General features: G+C 44.3%; 1 protein-coding gene across 4 annotated transcripts in view; it reads left to right on the top strand.

Moving 5' to 3' along the window:
* The window catches only part of FAM149A (family with sequence similarity 149 member A), a 79,915-nt gene that overhangs the window by 24,126 nt on the left and 35,971 nt on the right, over positions 1-19,818 (top strand). The window contains exon 1 of one of the 4 annotated variants that reach the window (XM_090036062.1): positions 18,154-18,306. The exons of the other annotated variants lie outside the window; for them this stretch is intronic. Coding sequence (XP_089892188.1) covers positions 18,236-18,306 — 71 coding nt within the window. The 5' untranslated portion in view covers positions 18,154-18,235. Of the gene's footprint in view, positions 1-18,153; positions 18,307-19,818 lie in introns of those variants that run through there. 4 annotated transcript variants of the gene reach the window in all.

Below are 19,818 nucleotides of genomic sequence, written 5' to 3'. Positions count from 1 at the left end.
TGATAATTTAAGTAGTCCCTAGAAGGTCATCGTCTGATCTGTTTGGCCTTAGCTGGTGGCATTTTGTTGTTTGCCTTAGAAAGGACTGGAATGCGAATATTCTGGTGTCACTTACTCTGGAAAAGGTTACAAGAGCCACAGCTACAGAATCAGTATTTTTCCTGAAGGTTCTCTTGTCGTATTCCTTTTAAGAAGGAAGCTAACTCAAAAAGGGCAGTTATTATTCAAGAAAAGATGATCTTCCTTTGCAAGTTCCAAAATGATAAATGACCTCCTTAATCTTTTATTCCTTTGGTCTTCCCCTCAATCTGAAGTCATTTCTGATGACCCTGTGCATGAGTGATTTCCAGGAGGATCTAGTTTAACCACTGTGGTTTTTATTGCAACAATATACTGTTGTTTATTATGGGTGTTTGAGGAGGCATATTAACCAAAGCATGCAGGCCTTTGGTGGGTAGATTGTGGCTTAGGACTTAGCAGAGATGGGTGGCAAGTTATAGTATTAACGTTTAAGTCTTTGGCAATATCTTTTGGCCCAATTTTTGCTCCACTACTCAGGACCAGGTGTTCAAGAGGAAGGGGAAGAGACTTTAACATCTTGACGTCCGCCTGCTTGTTTTGTTCTTCTTTCTTGCCTCTGCCCCTCCCCAGAAGCCTAACTTCTGCACAGAAATGAATAAATAAACAAGTTTCCTCTAAGTTGGCAAACACTCCACATGACCACAGGTGGGGATTACTGATGTTGTTGGGGGCTCAAGTAACATATGTGTGGAAAGAGCTTTTTTTAAGCTTTTTTGTTTATGGAAATACCAGATGTGAGCTGGCAATAATCATGGTTTTTGTGTGAAGAATATAATGCAAAGTTTGTAGTCAGTAAAGCTTCCTCTCTCCATGACCTTATGTGGGGTATGTCCCTCAACTTTGCACAAATAATTAAGACCTGAAGGGGTGAACCTGCTGGCCTTTCTCTATAGAAATATTATCACCAGTAATCCATCTGGTGCAGAGCCACGTCTCTTATGGCAGCTACCACCAGATGGTTTGGAAGAAATTACTAACCTCCTCAAAATATAAACACATACTGAAAAATATACCTGCGGGGGAAGTTTCAAGTCAGATGTTTGGTATAATATGAGCTGTGAGATCCCACCTTGACTATTCATTTGTCTGAGCATGCCAGCCTTATGGATAGGCTTGAGATGGTATTAAGTGGGTGCATCTACACATGCTCCTGACTGCACAGTTGGTACTGGGCAGTCCTGGCAGTGCACAGGTCATTTTTGACCCCACTGTGCAGTAGCAACAAGCTTCATCACTGTAGTAACAAGCTATGTCGCCATAGCTTGTTGCTACAATGATGTAGCATCTTGTGTAGACACACTCACTGTTTTGTACATTTGGTTCAGTTGCACATCTGAACTTGTATTCAGCCTATAGTAAATGTTTGTTAGCTCTGGTGTTGGACACATTTTGGATTATATTTATTCCTGTGCTGCTATAGTGAACCCAGAAAAAGTAACCAAGGACTTTGTCCCCTCCATCATGGGGCTGCCAAGGCTGGTTTAGCTGCTAGCAGATGTCATTGCAGCCACTACCATGTCTGCCCAGCTCAAATGCTTCCTAATCACTCCTGCTCTGAGAACTCCTCTGAGGAGTGGCGCTTTAATCAAAACATTTTAATGCAAGCTATGCCAAAGTATGTTTTCTTAGTTGCTGAAAAGAACTTGATATGAGGTAGATCAAATAATGTTGATGATGACTGTGAATTAGTCTATTTGTGTTAAGAAAAACATAACAAAAATTACTGACTGCTTTGTTATAATTGTTATAGTGATAAAAAAAATCTGTGGTGATAAAAGGGCAAATAGTAATTGGGTTTTACCTCTACTGTATCTTTGCATTCTTATTACTAGTGTGTTTTTTGAAAGCCTGTGGGCCATTTCCAAGAATTGTATTCAACCTTTTTCTCCCCTTTGGTTTCAGGGACACTTGATCCTACGAGAGTAAATGCTTCCTATCAGATCCCAAAGAAATAAAACACCTTTACGAAGACGCTAATTAGCTTTCTTTATTATTGCAGTTAATTAAGATGATTGCATTTTTTTAACACTAATTCATAATTTATGTTAAAAAAAAGATGAAAAGTTAGATTTATGTCCAAAGTTAAAAGAATTCCTTAGATGTATGCCTTGCCTCAGCAGCCTTCAGAAGTTCAGTGTAAGTAATAATGTGTACAGGACTTTTGTCTGGCAGATGGCTCTATCACTTTCAATTTCCAGACCAGAACAAGATAAAACAATATTAAAAAAAACAAATAAAAAAAATTAAAAAATCATGCAGCATATCAACAAATGTCACCTTTTAATGTGAAACTACCAACCTGTCTTTAAAAAAAGCAAGCCAGTCTACTTTTTCTGTGCATCATAAAGGAAAGGAAAGAGTTGGGCAGGCGGAGGTGTTCTTCCCCCTCTCCCACTCCCTCAGCCGGCCAGTCAGCCAAGGAGGGGGCATGGTTGGGGGATTGGCCCGGCTCCTGGCTTTGGATGCAGTGGGTTGGAGGGAAGAGATGGAGAAACAGCACAGCTTCAGGCTTTCCCCTTCCCCCCCAACACCAGGGAGACCCTGGCTGGGGGTCCAGTGCAGGGTTGGGGGAGTTCCCTCACACCCTGTCCTCAGCCAGCCTACACTGAGGAGGGAAGCATGGCTAGGGGGACCAGATCCAGGCACAGTGTGGGAGGGAAGGAGAAATACCCTGCTGGATGCTTTTCCCCCCTCCCCCCTTCCCCAGTGCTGGGGAGACCCTGGCTGGGGGCCAAGTGGGGGTGTTTCCTCCATGCCTCCTCCTCAGCTGAAGATGGGGCATGGCTGAGGGAATCTCTCTTCTGGCTCTGCAGTGGCCAGCAGGCTGGGAGATATGCTCTAGCACCTCCCCAGCTCCTGGTGTGAGTCACTGCAGGGGTCTGGCTATCTTTCTGGTTTGAAAAGTGAACATCAGTTCAATCGAGACAGTTTACAGAAATCTGCAAAAATTGAAATGATTCAGCCTCAGGCTTTCTGATGGGCTGTACTTAGCCATAAAGCAGGATAGTAAATGCACTGAGATTTTGACCTTGTTCTCCTCCTTTCTGACCTTATTAGTACCAAGGCCTGTTGTAGAAAGACTTGATGGGCATGAGTTACAAAAGCAGATTTGGATTTTGAACCCCCTGCACTACCCCCTCCAGAACTCATTAGGAAGGAAATTCTGAACCAAGATTTTGATTCAGATCCCTCTAGTGAAGTTTTAATATCATACTTACTTTATTTCATAACGTGATGTATAGCCAGTATTAAAATTATATAAAAATCTCCTCTTTCTTCCATGTAAATACTGCTATGAAAGATATCCTTGCATTTCCATAGTGAAATGTCAGTGCAGGCTGTTTCTGTTTCTGGGAAACGAGTGACATCTAGCGACCAGATCATATAGTTACAATGACTGTTTTTTTACTAACAGAGCCTTATTTATAGTTGGTATAAATTGGTGTAAGTCCATTAACTTCAGTGAAGATGGGCTGAAACACACCAACTGAAAATCTGTTGCATTATCTTCAAATTGTGTTTGCATACAGTTGGAAGTTTGGCATGGAGTGTCACCCAGGTGCTTCCTCAATGTTTAAAGTAATAAGCATATTTGACTGGTACAATGACAGCTTCTTTGAATATTCCTCTCCAGTACAAACCCTAATTTGGTATCCAGTTTCAAAGTGGGAGAACTCATGGAAGGTTGAATAGCAAGGTAAGCAGAAGAAAAGCTGTGTATGAACTTTTAATTCGACTTTCACTGTGGGACATATATTTTATTAAGCATGAGTGATTTGCCCAAACTTATGCAGTGGGCTTGTAAAAGAGCTGGTGCTACTGTAATGTTGTCTAGTTTAGGCCATTCCCCTCTATTTCAAGCTCTGGTCCTGGCCTCAGAGTACTACTACTACTCCAGCTTTCCTAAATTTTTGCTCTCTCTTTAATATGTCCAAAATTATTTGTGGAAAGTATATGATGTGCACTGCTTTTAACATGCTCAGTACTTTTCCAAATCTCTTGCTTTCTGTTGTAAAGTCAGTATCCTTGTCTTTCTCTTCAAGGCTCTGCATCTGTATCTCTTGTCAGCTCTTCTTCCATGTATTCACACTTCCCACTCTCACTCCTTTATTTAATCTAAATCAACAGTTCCCAAACTCTGACAGATTGTGCACCACCAATTTAAAACAATACAACCTTAAGTACCACCAGTAAATGTTTCAGTTCAACCTTATGTACCACCCACAAAATTTTGTCTTATAAAATCATTGTAATATATTAACACGTGACACTGACAGGTTGTCTGCATACCACTGGTGGTATCTGTGTCACAGATTGGGAACCGCTGATCTAAATCGTAGTCTCAGTCTGTAACTCCATTGTTGACCCTTCTTAATGTGCCTTTAAGTCTCTCACATCCTATAAATTCTGTAAACTTAGTTTTCCTTTCTTAAGTAGTGGGTTGGAGGAAAATTGTATGACTGCACTGAGCAGTGGGGTCCCAGCAAGGGTCCCTCACTATTAGCTGCTGGATGGGCCATCAGGGAATCCCCTGGAGGTAGGAGATGGAGTACAGAGGACTCTGGCAATAGTGGGGATCCTCAGGACTCCAAGATAAGTGAATAGATACCAAACATAGCCCCAGAAAATGTATCTCTCCAGAGCAGTTCCTGGTTGTAAATGCAATAATTTTTTTCCATGGAAAAGTTGGTTTTCTTGCTCAGTAAAACAAAACAAACCCCTTTAAAGCCGGGATGTTAGCTTTTTGTTCTGGGAGAAAGGCATTTCTCCCAGCACAGATGTAACACCAGTCCATCAGCTTAATCTCAAGTAATAACCATACAGTTTTACTGTGCTTGCCCCAATTCCCTCTTCCTGCTAACTTTTCTACATGTCTGTTATATCAGCTGGTCAGGTTTTTCTTAGTCTACATGTAAACTCTTCAGAGCAGGGACTCTTTCTCCACATAAAACCAAAAATATTTATATTATAAATGATGTCTGAGTCCAGCACAAGTTTTAAATAAAATTGGGAGGTTTAGTGCCTCAGTTGGGCCTTTACATTTCAGATGTTACTCCTTAGTTGTATTGTTACCTCTTTTGATTCAAACAGCTCCCAAACTTGGGGCATTATAAGTTAGGAGGAAAAATGGAAGATAAGTGGTTCTCTGATAGCGTCTTGTTTCTTTACAACTAACGTACAAAATCCCGTATTCCTGAACAAAGGGAAATCAAGCAAACCAGAAACCATTTCCGTGCTCATAATACCAATGCATTTGCAACCTTCAACCCCCCAAACTTTTTCTCAAAGGTTTTTTCTTAAGGATATGCTACTTTGTTCAGGCAGTGTCAGAGCTTCCTGCTTTCTCTGTATCTTTAAGGACCATTTTCATATATGTTTGCAGCACCTTGCCATGATCCTCTGCCCACATAGTTCAAACTCCTGAGAAGTCTTGTATGTGTTTATATGTTAGCCAGTATGCATGCCAGTAGGTATTTGTTTTGGAGATGGTTGCTGTTTTGGTCACCTGTTTCCCATAAAGCAGCATAATTATTTATCAGGTGAAGACCAATGGTCACACACAAATGATTTAGTTAGGTTAACCTACTAGAATGATGATGATATTTTTGGGCTACCTCTTGCTATTTGAAAGCCTATTCAAGGATATTTTTAACAACATATAATATATTAGCAAGCTGCCATCAAAGGCCATTGAGAGAGCAAAACGAGTAATAGAGCAGTAGATTGAAAATATTAATCCTTTTTTCTTTTCTAAGTTTTCAAATAGTAACTGGAAAAAAACAGGCTTCTTTTCATTTCCCTTTTTCCAGCTTTCATATCTTCATAGCCCAAGCTTTCTCTTTAGATTTTGTTGTCTCTGGCAAACTATGACATTTATGCTTCCACCTGCATAAATCAATTATAGTTAAGTATCTATATTCTAATATTTTGCCACGTTTGGAACTTCTTTATTCAGTTGACAATCTGTCCTGGCCATGATCTTCTTTCTTCTTTTTGAGATAACAACGCTTTAATTTTAATTTTTTGTTCTAGAAATGTATTTTCTTTCTAGTGGTTTATAAAGACATAAAGTAAAAGGTAAGTGCACATTTGAAATATGAGATTTAATTTTGCAGAGGATGTAAAAGAAGGAAGTTGAGGTGACTGGAGACACACTAGCTGTTCCTTCTTCACACTGCATTATTTTATAGATAGATGCCTTTCATTCACCACATTTGCAGCTCCCTTCACCATGTCTGTGTGTTCCTTACATGTATTAATGGAACAATTCAGTATCAGTACCAGTAATGCAATATTGGCACAAGTTTTGGGTGCTGGGTCGGGGGTACTGGAAGGAGCTAGAGGGGTGCCTTATCCACCTTCCTCTCTGCAGTGTGCACCTTCCTTGCAGCAGCTCTGGCCCTGGTTTTACCGTAGGAAGGGCAGAGAAACAATAGTTGTGCAGGAGCGTGGCTCATGGTTTGTTGTTGCTGGGAGAAAATGTCACCTCCTTTTTTGCCACTGGAAGCAAATGTGTTTTTTGGCAACTCAATAGGCATGTTAGCAGCAAAAAAAAGGAGGTGACATCTTTCCCCAGCAGCAGCAAACCTCTAGCTGCTGCTCATGTGCTGCTACCACCCAGGATACAGCATTGGTTAGTTACACATCTGATCGGTACCGTTATGATAGACTACCTGCAGAATTTTGTATTTTCATAAATGCTTTCAAGCTGCTGGTCTTGAAAATGACTAATCAAAACTAATTTACATTAAACTCATGTAGCAAGTGCTGCTGAGAAAATGTTCAACATTACACAGGCAAAATCATGCTGAAAGGTTATTTTATTCTGTAGTATCCTGTAGTGCAGGGTGGCATACACATGTTACTCCTGATGAAAAGCAGGGTGGCATACACAATGTTAGGGCTGCAGTATGGGAAGCACAGAATTTTTTGTCACAGGTCATCTCTTGGTTATATGAAAATATAGGTTGCTCCTAGGGAAGCAGAGCTTAGCTACCCCTCCTTTAGTAGAAAAATGAGAAGCGAGGAAAGGGAGAAAAAAGAACAATGGTATTGCCTCCCTCCTTAAAGAGACAACATGCTTTTGAATTTACCTACCACATTGTCACGTCCAATTCCAGCCCGGTGTATGCTACTGTCCCTCTAAAAATTCCTTATATCATGATGTATCCAGGAAACCTAATTTTAAAATCAGTTGTGTTTCTGTTTAATTTCTTTTACTCTGAGTTTCTGTTTTCCTTGGAAATAACTCATACATACATGCTTCCCATGATATTTTCAAATGCCTTCCCTGAACAATCTCAGTTCTCTATCATGGCCATATACTTATGTTAATTCCTTTTGAAATTGTATTTTCTGCTTTTTCCTTCACAGACTTACGGGCTCTACAATTTAGCACATCCCTTTAGCACAGGCATCAACAGTCCAATCCTCTTATGCATCTCAGTAGATTTAGGGGCTTAAGTGAAATCCTTTTCCACCTTGCTGAAGTCTCTGAAAAACTAAAGATCATTTCCTTTTTAAATTCTGTTGTCCTAGTCTCAAGACTGCCACCAAAAGTGGTGAGGAGGAGGAATACCCACTCACCTTTTGCATTAACACTTTTTAGGGTACAGAGCAGTGTGAAATAGCACATCTAGGTACCTAATATGTGGAATAGGAAGGATCTAGCCCTCTTGGGTTTCTCAGCTCTTCTTTATAGATCCTTTCGAAGAGGCAGGGCAGCAGACAGGCTTTAGACCCCAGCTAGCCTGATGATTGGAGTGGGCTTGCCTGCCAGTGGCCTAGTTAACTCCTGGTTGTCCTCAGTTACCTGCAAGGCTGTGGCTGTCTAGGTATAAGCAGCTGACCTCTCAATATTTCTTAGGCTACTCAACAGGACAGGTGTCCTGGGTGGCTAGGAAGCCTTGATGAGGGCCTAGCCTACAGTGTAAAAGGCTTGGAATCAGTTGATTCTGTTCCTTGCCTTTTCTAGGACCTGAAAATTTGCTTTTTCAAGTGTTCTGGATGGAAAAGGAGACTGTCACCCTTAGTGACAACTCCGTGATGTTTACTGTACATTTTCCCTAAGTAAATGCATTGCATTCCAGCTGATGCAAGTGCTTCATGTCCTGTCTTTGCTTTAGGATGAAGGGATCCTCTTCCCCCAGCTATTGCTTAAGTCTCTTGTGCAAATTCCACTTATTTGAACTTCGTGTAAGAAACCAGGATTTGGATTCCCCTCCCTTTGGCTGCCTCTCTGTCATTCCATATCCATTCCATAGTTTTAGAACAGGGGTGCTTGACCCCTAGCCTGTGGGTCAGATCCAGCCCCCAGCACTGCATCATCTTGTCTCACCCTGGGTCCTGCAGGCCATGGCCCCGCATACTTTATTGGGCACACAGAGTGGCATGGTGCCCAATTTTAGCACACAGAGGTAGTTCAGGACCGCAGAGATGGATCTCACTGGGCAGGGGTAATGCAGGGCCCATGGAATATCTGGGTGCCCCATGCTGCCTCCACCTGGCTGGTATTGGGCTTTGGCCATGTGGAGGCAGCATGGGTCTATAGGGCCCAATCCCAGCATATGAGTATAGTGCAGGACCTGATCTGACCCATGACTGAACCCACATAATTCCTGTGGCCTATGGGACCAAAACTGTGAGAACCACTGGTTTAGAAGATAACTGTTTAAATTACAGATGTAGGAATTGCAACTCATTGGGGATGAATTATGGGTCTCCCTCCACAGAAGCAGCTTTAGTGATTCCAGTCTCTGAGATTCATCTGATTTGGCTTTCTTTCTGTATCGATGATATCCAACTTGGAATCAGGGTTGAAAAACAATTTCCTCACACTCTAATATCTCAGGACATCAAACAGATTTTTTTGTCATGGTTTTCAAAATTTCTCTCTGAAGTATGAACAAAAATTTTAAAAGTCCCTATTTTTAAAGAATGTTATAACTGAAGTGACTTGGCCATAAGAGCTCCTGTTTAGTGTCATTAATATCTTCTTCTTTGGCAATCCCTCACAGTTGAGGATGAATGTCTTCCAAGATTGTCTTATCTTTGTGTCCAAAGGTGGCTGATGAGGCCTATCCAGGACCAATGGACTCTACTGTAGCTCAGATGTGTTTCCATGTGGGGTGGGTGGTGCTGAATTTCTGATTTTTTTGCAACACACTGTTGCTTTTGCTCCTGCTTTTCCATCTGCTGTCATTGTTGTGAGGTTTCAAAAGGCTGAGATCCCTGCAGCAGACTGTTTCTTCATTTGGGGTGGTCCTGGCTGACAGTGTCCCATGAGTTGACATTGATGTATTTTTTTTTTTTAATTTGGCCTTGAAGACATCCCTGAAGTGCTTTCTTTGCCCTCTTCTTGAGTGTATGCCTTGGCTAAGCTGGGAGAACAAAACTTGCTTTGGGAGTCTGGAGTTAGATGTCCAGACAACATGGCTTGCCCAGTGAAGTTGATGTCATATGATTGTCATCTTGATACTTGTAGTGTTTTCTTGCAGGAGGACACTTATGTTGGTGCATCTGTCTTCTCACTGGATTCAGAGGATCTTCAGTAGGCAACATTGATGGTATTTCAACAATTTTGATGTCTCCTGTATGTTGTCCATTGCTCAGCTCCATACAGCAAGGTTGGGATCACAGCTGCTCAATAAACCATGAGCTTAGTTTTGGATCTGATGTTGTGACCTTTAAACACCCCATTTACTCAGGTGTCCAGAAGCTGCACTTGCACATTTGAGGCAATGTTGGATCCCTTTGTTGATGTCAGCCTTCTGCAAGAGATGGCTTCCAAGGTACAGGAAATAGTGCTTTCCAGTGTGTCAGGATGGATCTGGATTATTGGACCTGTGGATTATTCCTTAAGACCTTGTTGGTGGAGAGCCTTACTCTTTTGAATTTTAAGCATCAATCCCATTTTTGTATGCCTCAGTAAAGACGGTGACAATTGTCTGAAGGTCTGCTTCTGAGTGAGCGCACACTACAGCATCATCAGCGTACTTAAAGTCAATGTTTGAGGTTGGGGTAGTCTTGGTTTTGGCTTGGAGTCAGCTGAGGTTAAACAGTTTACCATGCATGCAGTAGTTTAGCTCCACTGCAGCTGAAAGCTTGTTGGTGGTCAGATATAACATCATAACAAAAAGTACTGAGGAGAGTGTGAATGTGATGATGCAGCCATGCTTAACTTCCATTTTAACCTCAAAAGGGATCTGTGATAGATCCATTACTGAGAACCACTGCTCATATAATGCCATGGAGTAGGTAGAATATGGTGACAGATTTTAGTGGGCATCTGTACTTCAGAAGAATTCTCCACAGTGCTTCTTGGCTGACAGAGTCAAAAGCTTTTGTAAGGTCAAAAAAGGCCATGTAGAGAGGCTTATGTTGTTCCTGGCATTTCTTCTGCAGCTGGCAAGCTGTGAAGATCATGTCAGTTGTGCCTCTTGATGCCCTAAACCCACACTGAGATTCCAGGAGCTCTTCAGCAAGTGGAAAGGTATGTTTCAGGAGGGTTCTCGCAATGATCCTTCCTGTGGTGGACAGCAAGGCAATTCCTGTGTAGTTTCCACAGTTGGACTTGTCTCCTTTCTTGAAGATTGGAACAATCATGGCATCCCTGAGGTCATCTGGGATTTCCTCAGCATTCCAGATCCTTAAGTGATGGCATGAAGCTGTAATATGAGCCCTGCTTGAAGATTTCCATAGGGATTTCATCCACTCTAGATGCCTTGTTGTTTCTCTTCTGCTTGATGGTTTTCCTCACCTTGTCAAGGATTGGAGGGATTTTGAGAATATTTCTGACTGGGTGTTGCAGGATGGAGTTGAGAGCACTCTCATCAATAGCAGTTTTGATTAAGAAGGTCTTCAAAGTGCTCCTTCCAGCAGGCATTGATGGCTTCCATTTCCTTGATCAGGTCTTCTCCATCCTAGGTCTCAAGGGTGGTTGGTCCCTGAGTGCTTGGATCATAAATGGCTTTGGTGGCTCTGAAGAAGCTGCGTATATTATGGATGTCAATGAGATGTTGAATCTCCTTAGCCTTGTGTTCCCACCATTTGTTCTTCTTATTGCATGTCCTTTGGACCCCTGCATCAGCTTATTGGTGATTCAGTTTCTTTTGTTTGGTGTTGCTTTGCCAAGCACAAAAGGCTTTGCGCTTGTGATCGATCAACACTTAGAGCTCCTAGTCATTTTTATCAAGCCAGTCTTGATGTTTCTTGGTAGAGAATCCAAGTTTCACTTTATAGGCACTGATTACCAGGGATCCTGGTTTACTCTGATTTTAAAAAAAATCCCCAATTTTCAGTTTAAAAAAAGTAACCCAGTCTATCTCTGTATATAGTGGTGTGTCATTTTAATTACAGAAAAAATGTGGATTTTGCGTTACTTTTTTTAACTGCTGCCTGCCCCAGGTGCAGCCCTGGCCCAGTACCACCCCACTGGGAAGACCCCAGCCCAGAACAGCTTGCCCTTGCTCAGTGGCAGCCCACCTTTGCTTAGTGCACAGATCTGGGGGGCACATGCCCCTCATGCTTCTCCTAGGGGTGAATCCTACCCAATGAGGTTTGTCCCCCTGGCTGTGTAGCACCAGCCACAGCCCCAGCCCCACTCCCTTACTAGGGGGGCCTGGATCCAATACAATAACATTTTTTCAGTCTTTACTTTTAGCTTCCCTTCCCTCTCTTTCCTGTACATATCTGTTCATGGACATTTTTATTTGAAAGAGACACATGCATTGAAGTCTGTATTAGAGGCTGTAATTTAGTGGGAGTGGGGTATGTTCTGTTATCCATAAAAGTCACCAAACCATACACCTTCCCACCATTGTCTTCATTACTGGAATAGGGTTGTGGAGGTGTTTGTAGCGGCCATGGTCCTGGAAATATGTCAGAAGCAAGGGTTTTTTTAGTGCTGTTGGAGCAACTATATAGATGATAGAGGTGTTAGATAATGTTTTAGGTGTGAGGGACTTGTTACAATTTGAGTTGCTCAAATGTTGATTGTTGTTAGTGCTAGCTCAAGTTTGGAGCAGTCACACCTTAAAGCTAAAAACCCTCTCTGACTGTCCCCAACTTGCACAGCTGTTAATTATCATTACAGGGCTGGTGAGCCAGAATAGGTTTCTATCCCTACTCTAGGTGGGGGTGTGTGAGAGATGGGGCGTGTGGGGGGAGGGGGACTTGAAGTTGAGAGGTGGAGAGTTAATAGGATGGCAGTAAGTAATGAAATAAGAAGTGGAAAAGAATTGGGGGTGGGGGAAGGATGGCGAAATGAAGTGCTGGTCATTCTTCCCACAATAGTTGGGAGGTGGAAGTGGTGAGGGAAGGCACTTTTCAGGGAGCTACTGTCCATGCCCCAGGAAGGAAGCCCCAATCCAGCCATTACCTTGTCACCCCCGCTACCCCCCCCACCGCCACACATTTTGGACCCATCTGTGCCCTAGCTATCTGGCATGTGGTTTACAGGCTGTTTGCATGGGGTTGCACCCCTGAGTTGGGAAGGTCACATCCCCGGGAGCTGGTGGGAAAGTCGGCTTAGTGCCAGAACTGCCCCATGTTGTAGAGTTCATGGAGTGGAAAGTTTGCCCACACACACAGGAGGTTGGAGGAGAGGACACTGCTTCCTAGGATGCTGGAGGACTGTATCTTGCATGGCTCATCCGTGGGGCGTGGCCACACATTCATGGAACACAAGATGGGTAACAGAGATCAGAGATAAACTTGCCTTTGGAGTGGCATAACTTTAAGCTGTTTACAATGTGCTTAAAATAGTTTCAGGTGTAGACAATCCAGTAGTTAAGAGCTCCAGGAATCATCTAAAATAGATGTCTAACAAGTGTCCTTCAGGGCTGGGGAAGAAGCAAGGGCAGCTATGCTAAATACCAATTAATGGCATGCATCAACTCCATATATAAAAAGAAAGCGAGTCTATGTGTTCAATCTAGATGATGAAAGCATCATCTTTATAAGATAGGTATAACACAGATATGATGGTACGGTATTCCAGTGTGTCCATTGTTTGGAAAAAGTGGCAGTTTTTGAAAGTAAAATTTGTGTGCATGATTCATGCAATATGTTGTGGTTACAAATCTGAGTAATCCATGTTCTTGCAAGTATTTGGGCAGGTGGGGGGTGGTGCAAATATACTTGTGTGGTGTGCTGTTATTTGTATACAAGCTAGGGACACCATGGTTGCAAGTATGACTTCTCAGGGGAGATAGTTGATGTTCTAAATCTTGCTGAGAAAGTCTATTATATTTTGTAGTAAACTTGCTAATCATAAAAAAGTAGGGTTGGTTGGGACCTAAGGCAAGATCATCACACTATCCAAACCATCTCAAACAAATCCTTATGTAACCTTTTACTAAACTACACAGTCAACCCTCTCACACAAGTAAAAAGCATTGCACAATAATCTGTGAAGTAGGGAGACAACAGTGTCCTGCAAAGGTTAAAATACATTCAGACCTCCAAGGAAGAGGATTTCATAGACATATGGGCTGGAAGGTACCCTGGAGGATCACTGAGTCCAGCCCCCTGTCCCAGGGGCAGGAAGTCAGCAGGGATCATAGGTTCCCAGCAAGATAAGCATCCAAATGTGTTTTGAAGGCATTCAAAGTGGGTGCTTGAACCGCCTCAGGTGGCAGTCTGTTCCAAATCTTGGGGGCCCAGACAGTGAAGAAGTTCTTTCTTATGTCCAGCCTGAACCGGTCACAGTGGAGTTTGTGACCGTTTGATCTTGTCATCCCTTGGGGGGCTCTAGTGAACAGACGTTCCCTCGGATCCTGATGAGCACCCCTGATAAACTTATAGGTGGCCACCAGATCACCCCTGAGCCTGTGCTTTTCCAGGCTGATAGCCTCATTGCTCTCAGCCTGTCATCATAAGGTCTGTTTTCCTGACCTCTGATCATGCTCATGGCTTTCCTCTGCACCCCCTCAAGCTTCTCCACATCCTTTTTGAACTGCGGAGGCCAAAACTGGACACAGTACTCCAGCTGCAGCCTCACCAAGGCCAAATACAGCGGGAGAATGACGTCCCGGGATCTGCTTGAGAAGCATCTATGGATGCAAGCCAGTGTTTTGCTGGCTGTACTAGCCACAGCATTACATTGAAGGCTCATGTTCATCTTGTGGTCAACCGTGACCCCCAAGTCCCTTTCATCTGTACTGCTAACCAGTGTAGTACTACCAAGCCTATAAGCATGGTGCAGGTTTTTCCTCCCAAGGTGGAGAACCTTGCATTTTTCAGTGTTGAACACCATCAGGTTCTTGTCTGCCCATTTCATGAGTCTGTCCAGATCTGCCTGGATCACCCTCCTGTCCTCAGGTGCTTTACCCCAGAGTTAGGTGTCATAGGCAAACTTGGCCAGTCCACTTCTGACACCAATGTCCACATTATTGATAAAGATGTTAAACAGTATAGGCCCTAGGACAGAGACTTGTGGGACCCCACTGGTCACAGCACACCAAGACGATTGACTCCCGTCGACCACCACCCTCTGGGTCCTACCGCAGAGCCAGTTCCCCAGCCAGCGGATCGAGGTGATGTCAAGGCCACAGTTAGCCAGTTTAGCCAAGAGGTGATTGTGGGATACCAGATTGAAGGCTTTTTTAAAGTCGAGGTCGATCTCTTCCCCCTTGTCCAGGTGTTAAGTCACCTGGACAAAAAAGGAAATGAGATTGGTCAAGCAAGACCTACCCACAACAAACCCATGCTGGGTATCCCTCAGGATCACATACCCCACTACAGAGGATGGCTAAAACTTCCTACAGTCCATGCCAATCTGATCTGGAAATTCTTTCCAGACCTCAAATGTGATGATTGGTCTGACCTTGAGTGGGTTGGTAAGACCCTCTAGTTAGAATTCTCCAAGTTTTAGTCCCAAAAGGAGAATTGGCTAACCCCAGACAAAATTCCATCATTGGCTGCAGCCAGTTTCAGGGGATGGCAACCTCCCCCCACTGAACACTGTAGCAACGGGAAGTGAAAAATTCCTTCCTGATGCCATTTGGCAACCAGCAGATCCCAGGAGCATGGGAAATGCCTATAGCGTAGCATAGGCATAGCTACTCCTAGATCAGTTGGGACTAGCCTTTTTGACAGGCATGCACCCTCTGATCTTCTTCCTTTGCCCTGTCTGCTGCTTTGTTTACTGCTCCCAACTCTGCTTCCTGCCTGATCTGTTGCTCTGTCATGTGCTTCCTGTCAATGCCTTCCCTGCTCTACTTACTGCATGCGAAACATGGAGCCCATGCCACTTGGGGCAATCGTGCTGCAGTCTGGCCTCCCCTATATTAGATCTTCTCTAACCAATTCTTATCCAACCTCTTTCTCATAACCTCTCATAAAGTGACTTCTTATAAGTGACCATGAAATCATTACATTCACGGTCTGTCGCAAGGCTGACAAAACAGATACCAAACTCAAAGTCTTAGACTTCAAAATTGCAAATTTTAATAAACTCAGGTCACTAGTAGATAATGCCTTGAGAGACCAAGGACCACAGGTAAAGGGAGCATGAGAAGAATGGTCGTTCCTTAACGATGCAGTCCTTAAGGCTCATAGAAAATCCGTTCCCTTACGGAGAAAAAGTAGCAGAAGGGTCAAAAATCCCTCTTGGCTAAGCATGGAAGTTGCAGCCCTCCTACAGAAAAAGAAAGAGGTGTACAAACAATGGAAGCTTGGGACAGCCTCTAAGGAAGACTACTTGACAATGGCCCACACTTGTAGAAACCAGATTAGGCAAGCTAAGGCAGAAACCAAATTAAAACTATCTACAAGAATCAAGGACAACAAAAAGTCCTTCTTTAGCTACATAGGGAGTAAAAGGAAAACTAATGGGAGTGTGGGGCCGCTGCTCAGTGCCTCAGGATACCTAGTCGCTACCACTCAGGAAAAAATGGAACTCCTAAATGACTACTTTGCCTCAGTCTTTCACAAGACCAAGGGGAACAACATGCCAGGTAGGGCACAGAACAAGCAGGGTGGGATTGACGCCATTCCCACAATTGCCATAGAACTGGTGTATCGTCAGTTAAATAAATTAGACATATATAAGTCAGCTGGATGAACTCCACCCAAGAGTGCTGCAAAAGTTGACCGAAGTAATAGCAGAGCCCTCTGATCCTTTGGGGTCCCTTCCAGCCCTATGATTGTATGATTCTATAATGAAGGCTCCACGGCTTTCCTAGGCAGTCTATTCCATTGCCACTGTTCTAACAATGAAGAAGTTTCTCTGGATATCCAATCTAAACTGCAATTTTAAACCACTGGTCTACATCCTGCTCTCTGCAGCAGGAGAGAAAAGGTATTTTCCCTCTTCTCTATGGAAGTCTTTCTTTCATTCACCTCCCTCCCACTCCCCCATCCCCCACCCCCACCCCCATGCTCCAAATGTGGATTTTGGGTTACTTTTTTAACCCAAAAGTTGGGGATTTTTTTTATCAGATAAAACCAGGATCCCTGTTTATAAGTAGTGTTTTAAAATGGGATAGTTTGAGAAGGGGCTGGTTCCTGAGAACTGATCTGAGATGGCAATATCCCCACAGCAGGAGTTTGAGAGGTTGCTAATGAACTATTTGACCTAGATTTTCTCTTTTTCTCAAAGAAACTGACTCTACAAAGGGTCAAGGAAAATGGGGGATGAAGGAGGTGGAAAGAGCGTTAAATTGTTTTAATAAGGTCTATAATCCTGGTACAGAAAAACTTTTAAATGACTTGAGAAATAAATGTGCACTGTGCCACACATGCCAATATCATGGTCATGCATAGGGATTTCATAGGGCATAAACTAAACAATAGACTTTTTTTTAGAAAAACCTTTATTTAAAATGAGTGTGTGGGAAGGAGAGAGGCAGAATTTCCTACAAAAATTCTATTAAATTGTGTATTTTAAAAACTCTGCAAACCGGCTAAAACAAGTCAGTAATTATCTTTTGTTCATTTGGGGGGTTTTTTTATTCCCTCGTATATGCGTGGGAAGCATGTACGGGTTTTTGCTGTAGAGCAGTGGTTCTCAGCCTGTGATCCTCAGACCCCTTGTGGGTCTGCAGACTATGTCTGAGGGGTCTGCAAAAGATGACTGTGATCAATTCACAGCATGTGCGTACCCACACTTACAATTCTGAAGGGTGTGCACCTTCATTTGTAATTTTTTTACGGGTCTGCAAATGAAAAAAGGTTGAAAACCACTGCTGGAGCCTTCTGGTAGCCTGTGGGGCACCCTCCTGTTTCCTGTAAAGGGGTATTGTCAGATCCCTATTCTTGGTAATGAAAGTTCTTTGGGTAAATATGGTATCTTTTATTAGACCAACTAAATAGTTGGAAAAATTGTTCTTTGCAGGCTCTTGGGTGCAAATGCCCTTCTTTTCTATGATTCTTCTGGTAGAGAGAGCTTCTGAAGAAAGGTGTTTGTACCCAAAAGCTTGCAAAGGACTCTTTTTCCAACCATTTGAGTTGGTCTAATGAAAGAGATCAGATTTACCCAGAGAACCTCATCTGCCTCTGTCCTTGGACCAACATGGCTACAACCAGCAACCCTATTCTTGGTAGGGGCCTCATGCCTCTGGGCATGGCTTTACATTATGGGGGGAAGGGGTTGCCTATTTTTCTGCCAGCCTCCATTCCTCCAAAAATTCCTTCCCGGGCATATGCATGGAAGGTCTGGGTGGCCCTCATGCATACACCATGTTTCAGGAGGATCCACGGTTGCCACATTTTTCTGCCAGCTGGTGGGCGGCAGTCTAGGCACAGGTAGGGGGCAGAAGTATCCCCTTTCTTTGTGCAGCCCTCTCATTTCAGTGAGGTCCAGGGGTCCCCGAGGGAAGGGAGGGGACTCAGGTGAGAGCAGCCGCTTTGTCCTGGAAATCCTGTGAGGAAGGAAAGGGACCCTCCTCCCTCCGGGTCACTAGGAGCAGGGCCGGGCGCTGCGTCCGCGGGGCGGCGGCGGGAGGCTGGCACAGGTGCTTCTCCCGGCGGGGAGCGGGGACCCTAGCAGCGGCGGGGCTGGGGAGGCGGGCGGCAGGAGCGTGGGTCGTGACGGGGAGGAGGGAGGCGCTTGCTGAGGCTGGGGAGGCTGCAGCTCCGGAGAAGGGCTCGGGCGCTGCGGCACGCGACCCCGGGGCCCGGCAGGCAGCGCCGGCGGCAGGAGGGGGCTCCCATGTGCGCTGCCCCCGGCCGGCCGCCCGGCCCCGCCGCGCCGCGGGCGCACGAGGAGCTGGTGGTGATCGGGTGAGCGCCGGCGGGTGGCGGGCGGGGCGCGGAGCCGGCTCGGTGCCTTGCGCATCCCGAGCCCGCCACTGCGGTGCCGCGGGGGGAGCCCCGGGCCCGAGTCGCCTCTGCCACAGCCTCAGCGCAGCGCCGAGCCTGGGCCAGCCCCTCGCGGCCAAGCTCGTAAGAGCAACATGCGTTTCAAACGCGGGGAATGAAGGAAACGAGTCTCCCGCCCCACGTAGCAGCATCGTCACACAAAAAAAAATCCCACAAAAATGGAAGAAAATGGAAATATTTGTCACCGTTTTTCCATTAAAAAATATTTTTGGGGGTGGGGGGAAAGCATTTTGTTTTTCAGAATTAGCCCCATGGCAGGTGGGTTCAAAGGGGAGCAGAAGCAGCAAAGGCGCAGAGGAAAAAACGACTGCAGGGCCCCAGCGTCCTGCCTCACTGGGGCTGGTGGGCTCTGCTTGGTGTCCCCCTCTGTGTGTTCATTTTAAACCTGTGACCCTCACTCCTGTCCCTGGGTTTTTGTTTCGGTTATTTTTTACCTGAGCAGTTAGTGACATGCCCTCAGTGGCCCCGTCGCCACCAAGGGAGGCGTATAGCTTGATGTGTTGGGTTTTGACCCATGTCACAGTACGGCACATCAAAAGGCGTTGTGTCTCACAGGGCAGAGGGGGGATGCTGAAAGGGAGAGGGAACTGGGTATGACCAGGGTTTTTTCCACTTTCTCTCTCACTTAGCCTCCAGCAGTTAAGGCCTAGGAAGCTCTGGTATCAAGGCTGTGCCCCTAACTCCCATGCTAAACACCTACTGATACCCCTTTCTTCCAAGGATTCATCCAAATTGTTTTTGAATGTGGCTAAACTGTCATCTTCCGCAACATCTGGTGACAGCAAGTCCCACGCTTGAATGAGACAGTGCATGAAAAACAGCATCCTTGTGTTAGTTTTAAACTTACTGCCAACTAGGTTCATTTTGTGACCCCGAATTCTCATCTTGAGAGTCAGTAATAAATATCTATTGGCTTTGTCTTTGCCAGTCAGCATTTTGTAAATCCTGATCATGTCCCCCCTCAAGTCTCTCTCTCCTAAACTGACTGGGCCTTGCCTGTTTAGTAAATAAGCATTGCATATGGGTAGATGATGATATTTTTAGTATTTGGTTATTGCCTTAAGACCATTAAGGCTTTGTTCTTTAGGGGGAAAAAATTGGAATGGTTTTGTTTGAAATCAATTCAAGGTGAGCACTGAGAAGAGGAGTGCAGTATATTATGGCTCAGTGCCTATCTATTTGCAGAAACAGGTAGTTTCACAGTATCTGATAAAGTAAGCTGCTGCTTACAGAAGCTTATATGATGCATCTCTAGTTTAAATGGTCTGTAAAGTGCAAATTTATCCTGCTTTTTATCTGTTTGCACAGATTGTAGAGGTAAATGTAGCCAAGGTAGCTGTTGAATTAGGGATGTCAAAGTCATCTGGCCCCACAAGCCAGATGTGTGGTGTGAGGCTGGTACATGAGCCAGGT

This window comes from Crocodylus siamensis, chromosome 2 (genome assembly GCF_052110815.1).
Source record: "Crocodylus siamensis isolate JL-2025a chromosome 2, ASM5211081v1, whole genome shotgun sequence".
NCBI lineage: Eukaryota > Metazoa > Chordata > Crocodylia > Crocodylidae > Crocodylus > Crocodylus siamensis.
Note: the sequence above shows the minus strand (reverse complement) of the source record. Positions and strands in the feature narration are given on the sequence as shown.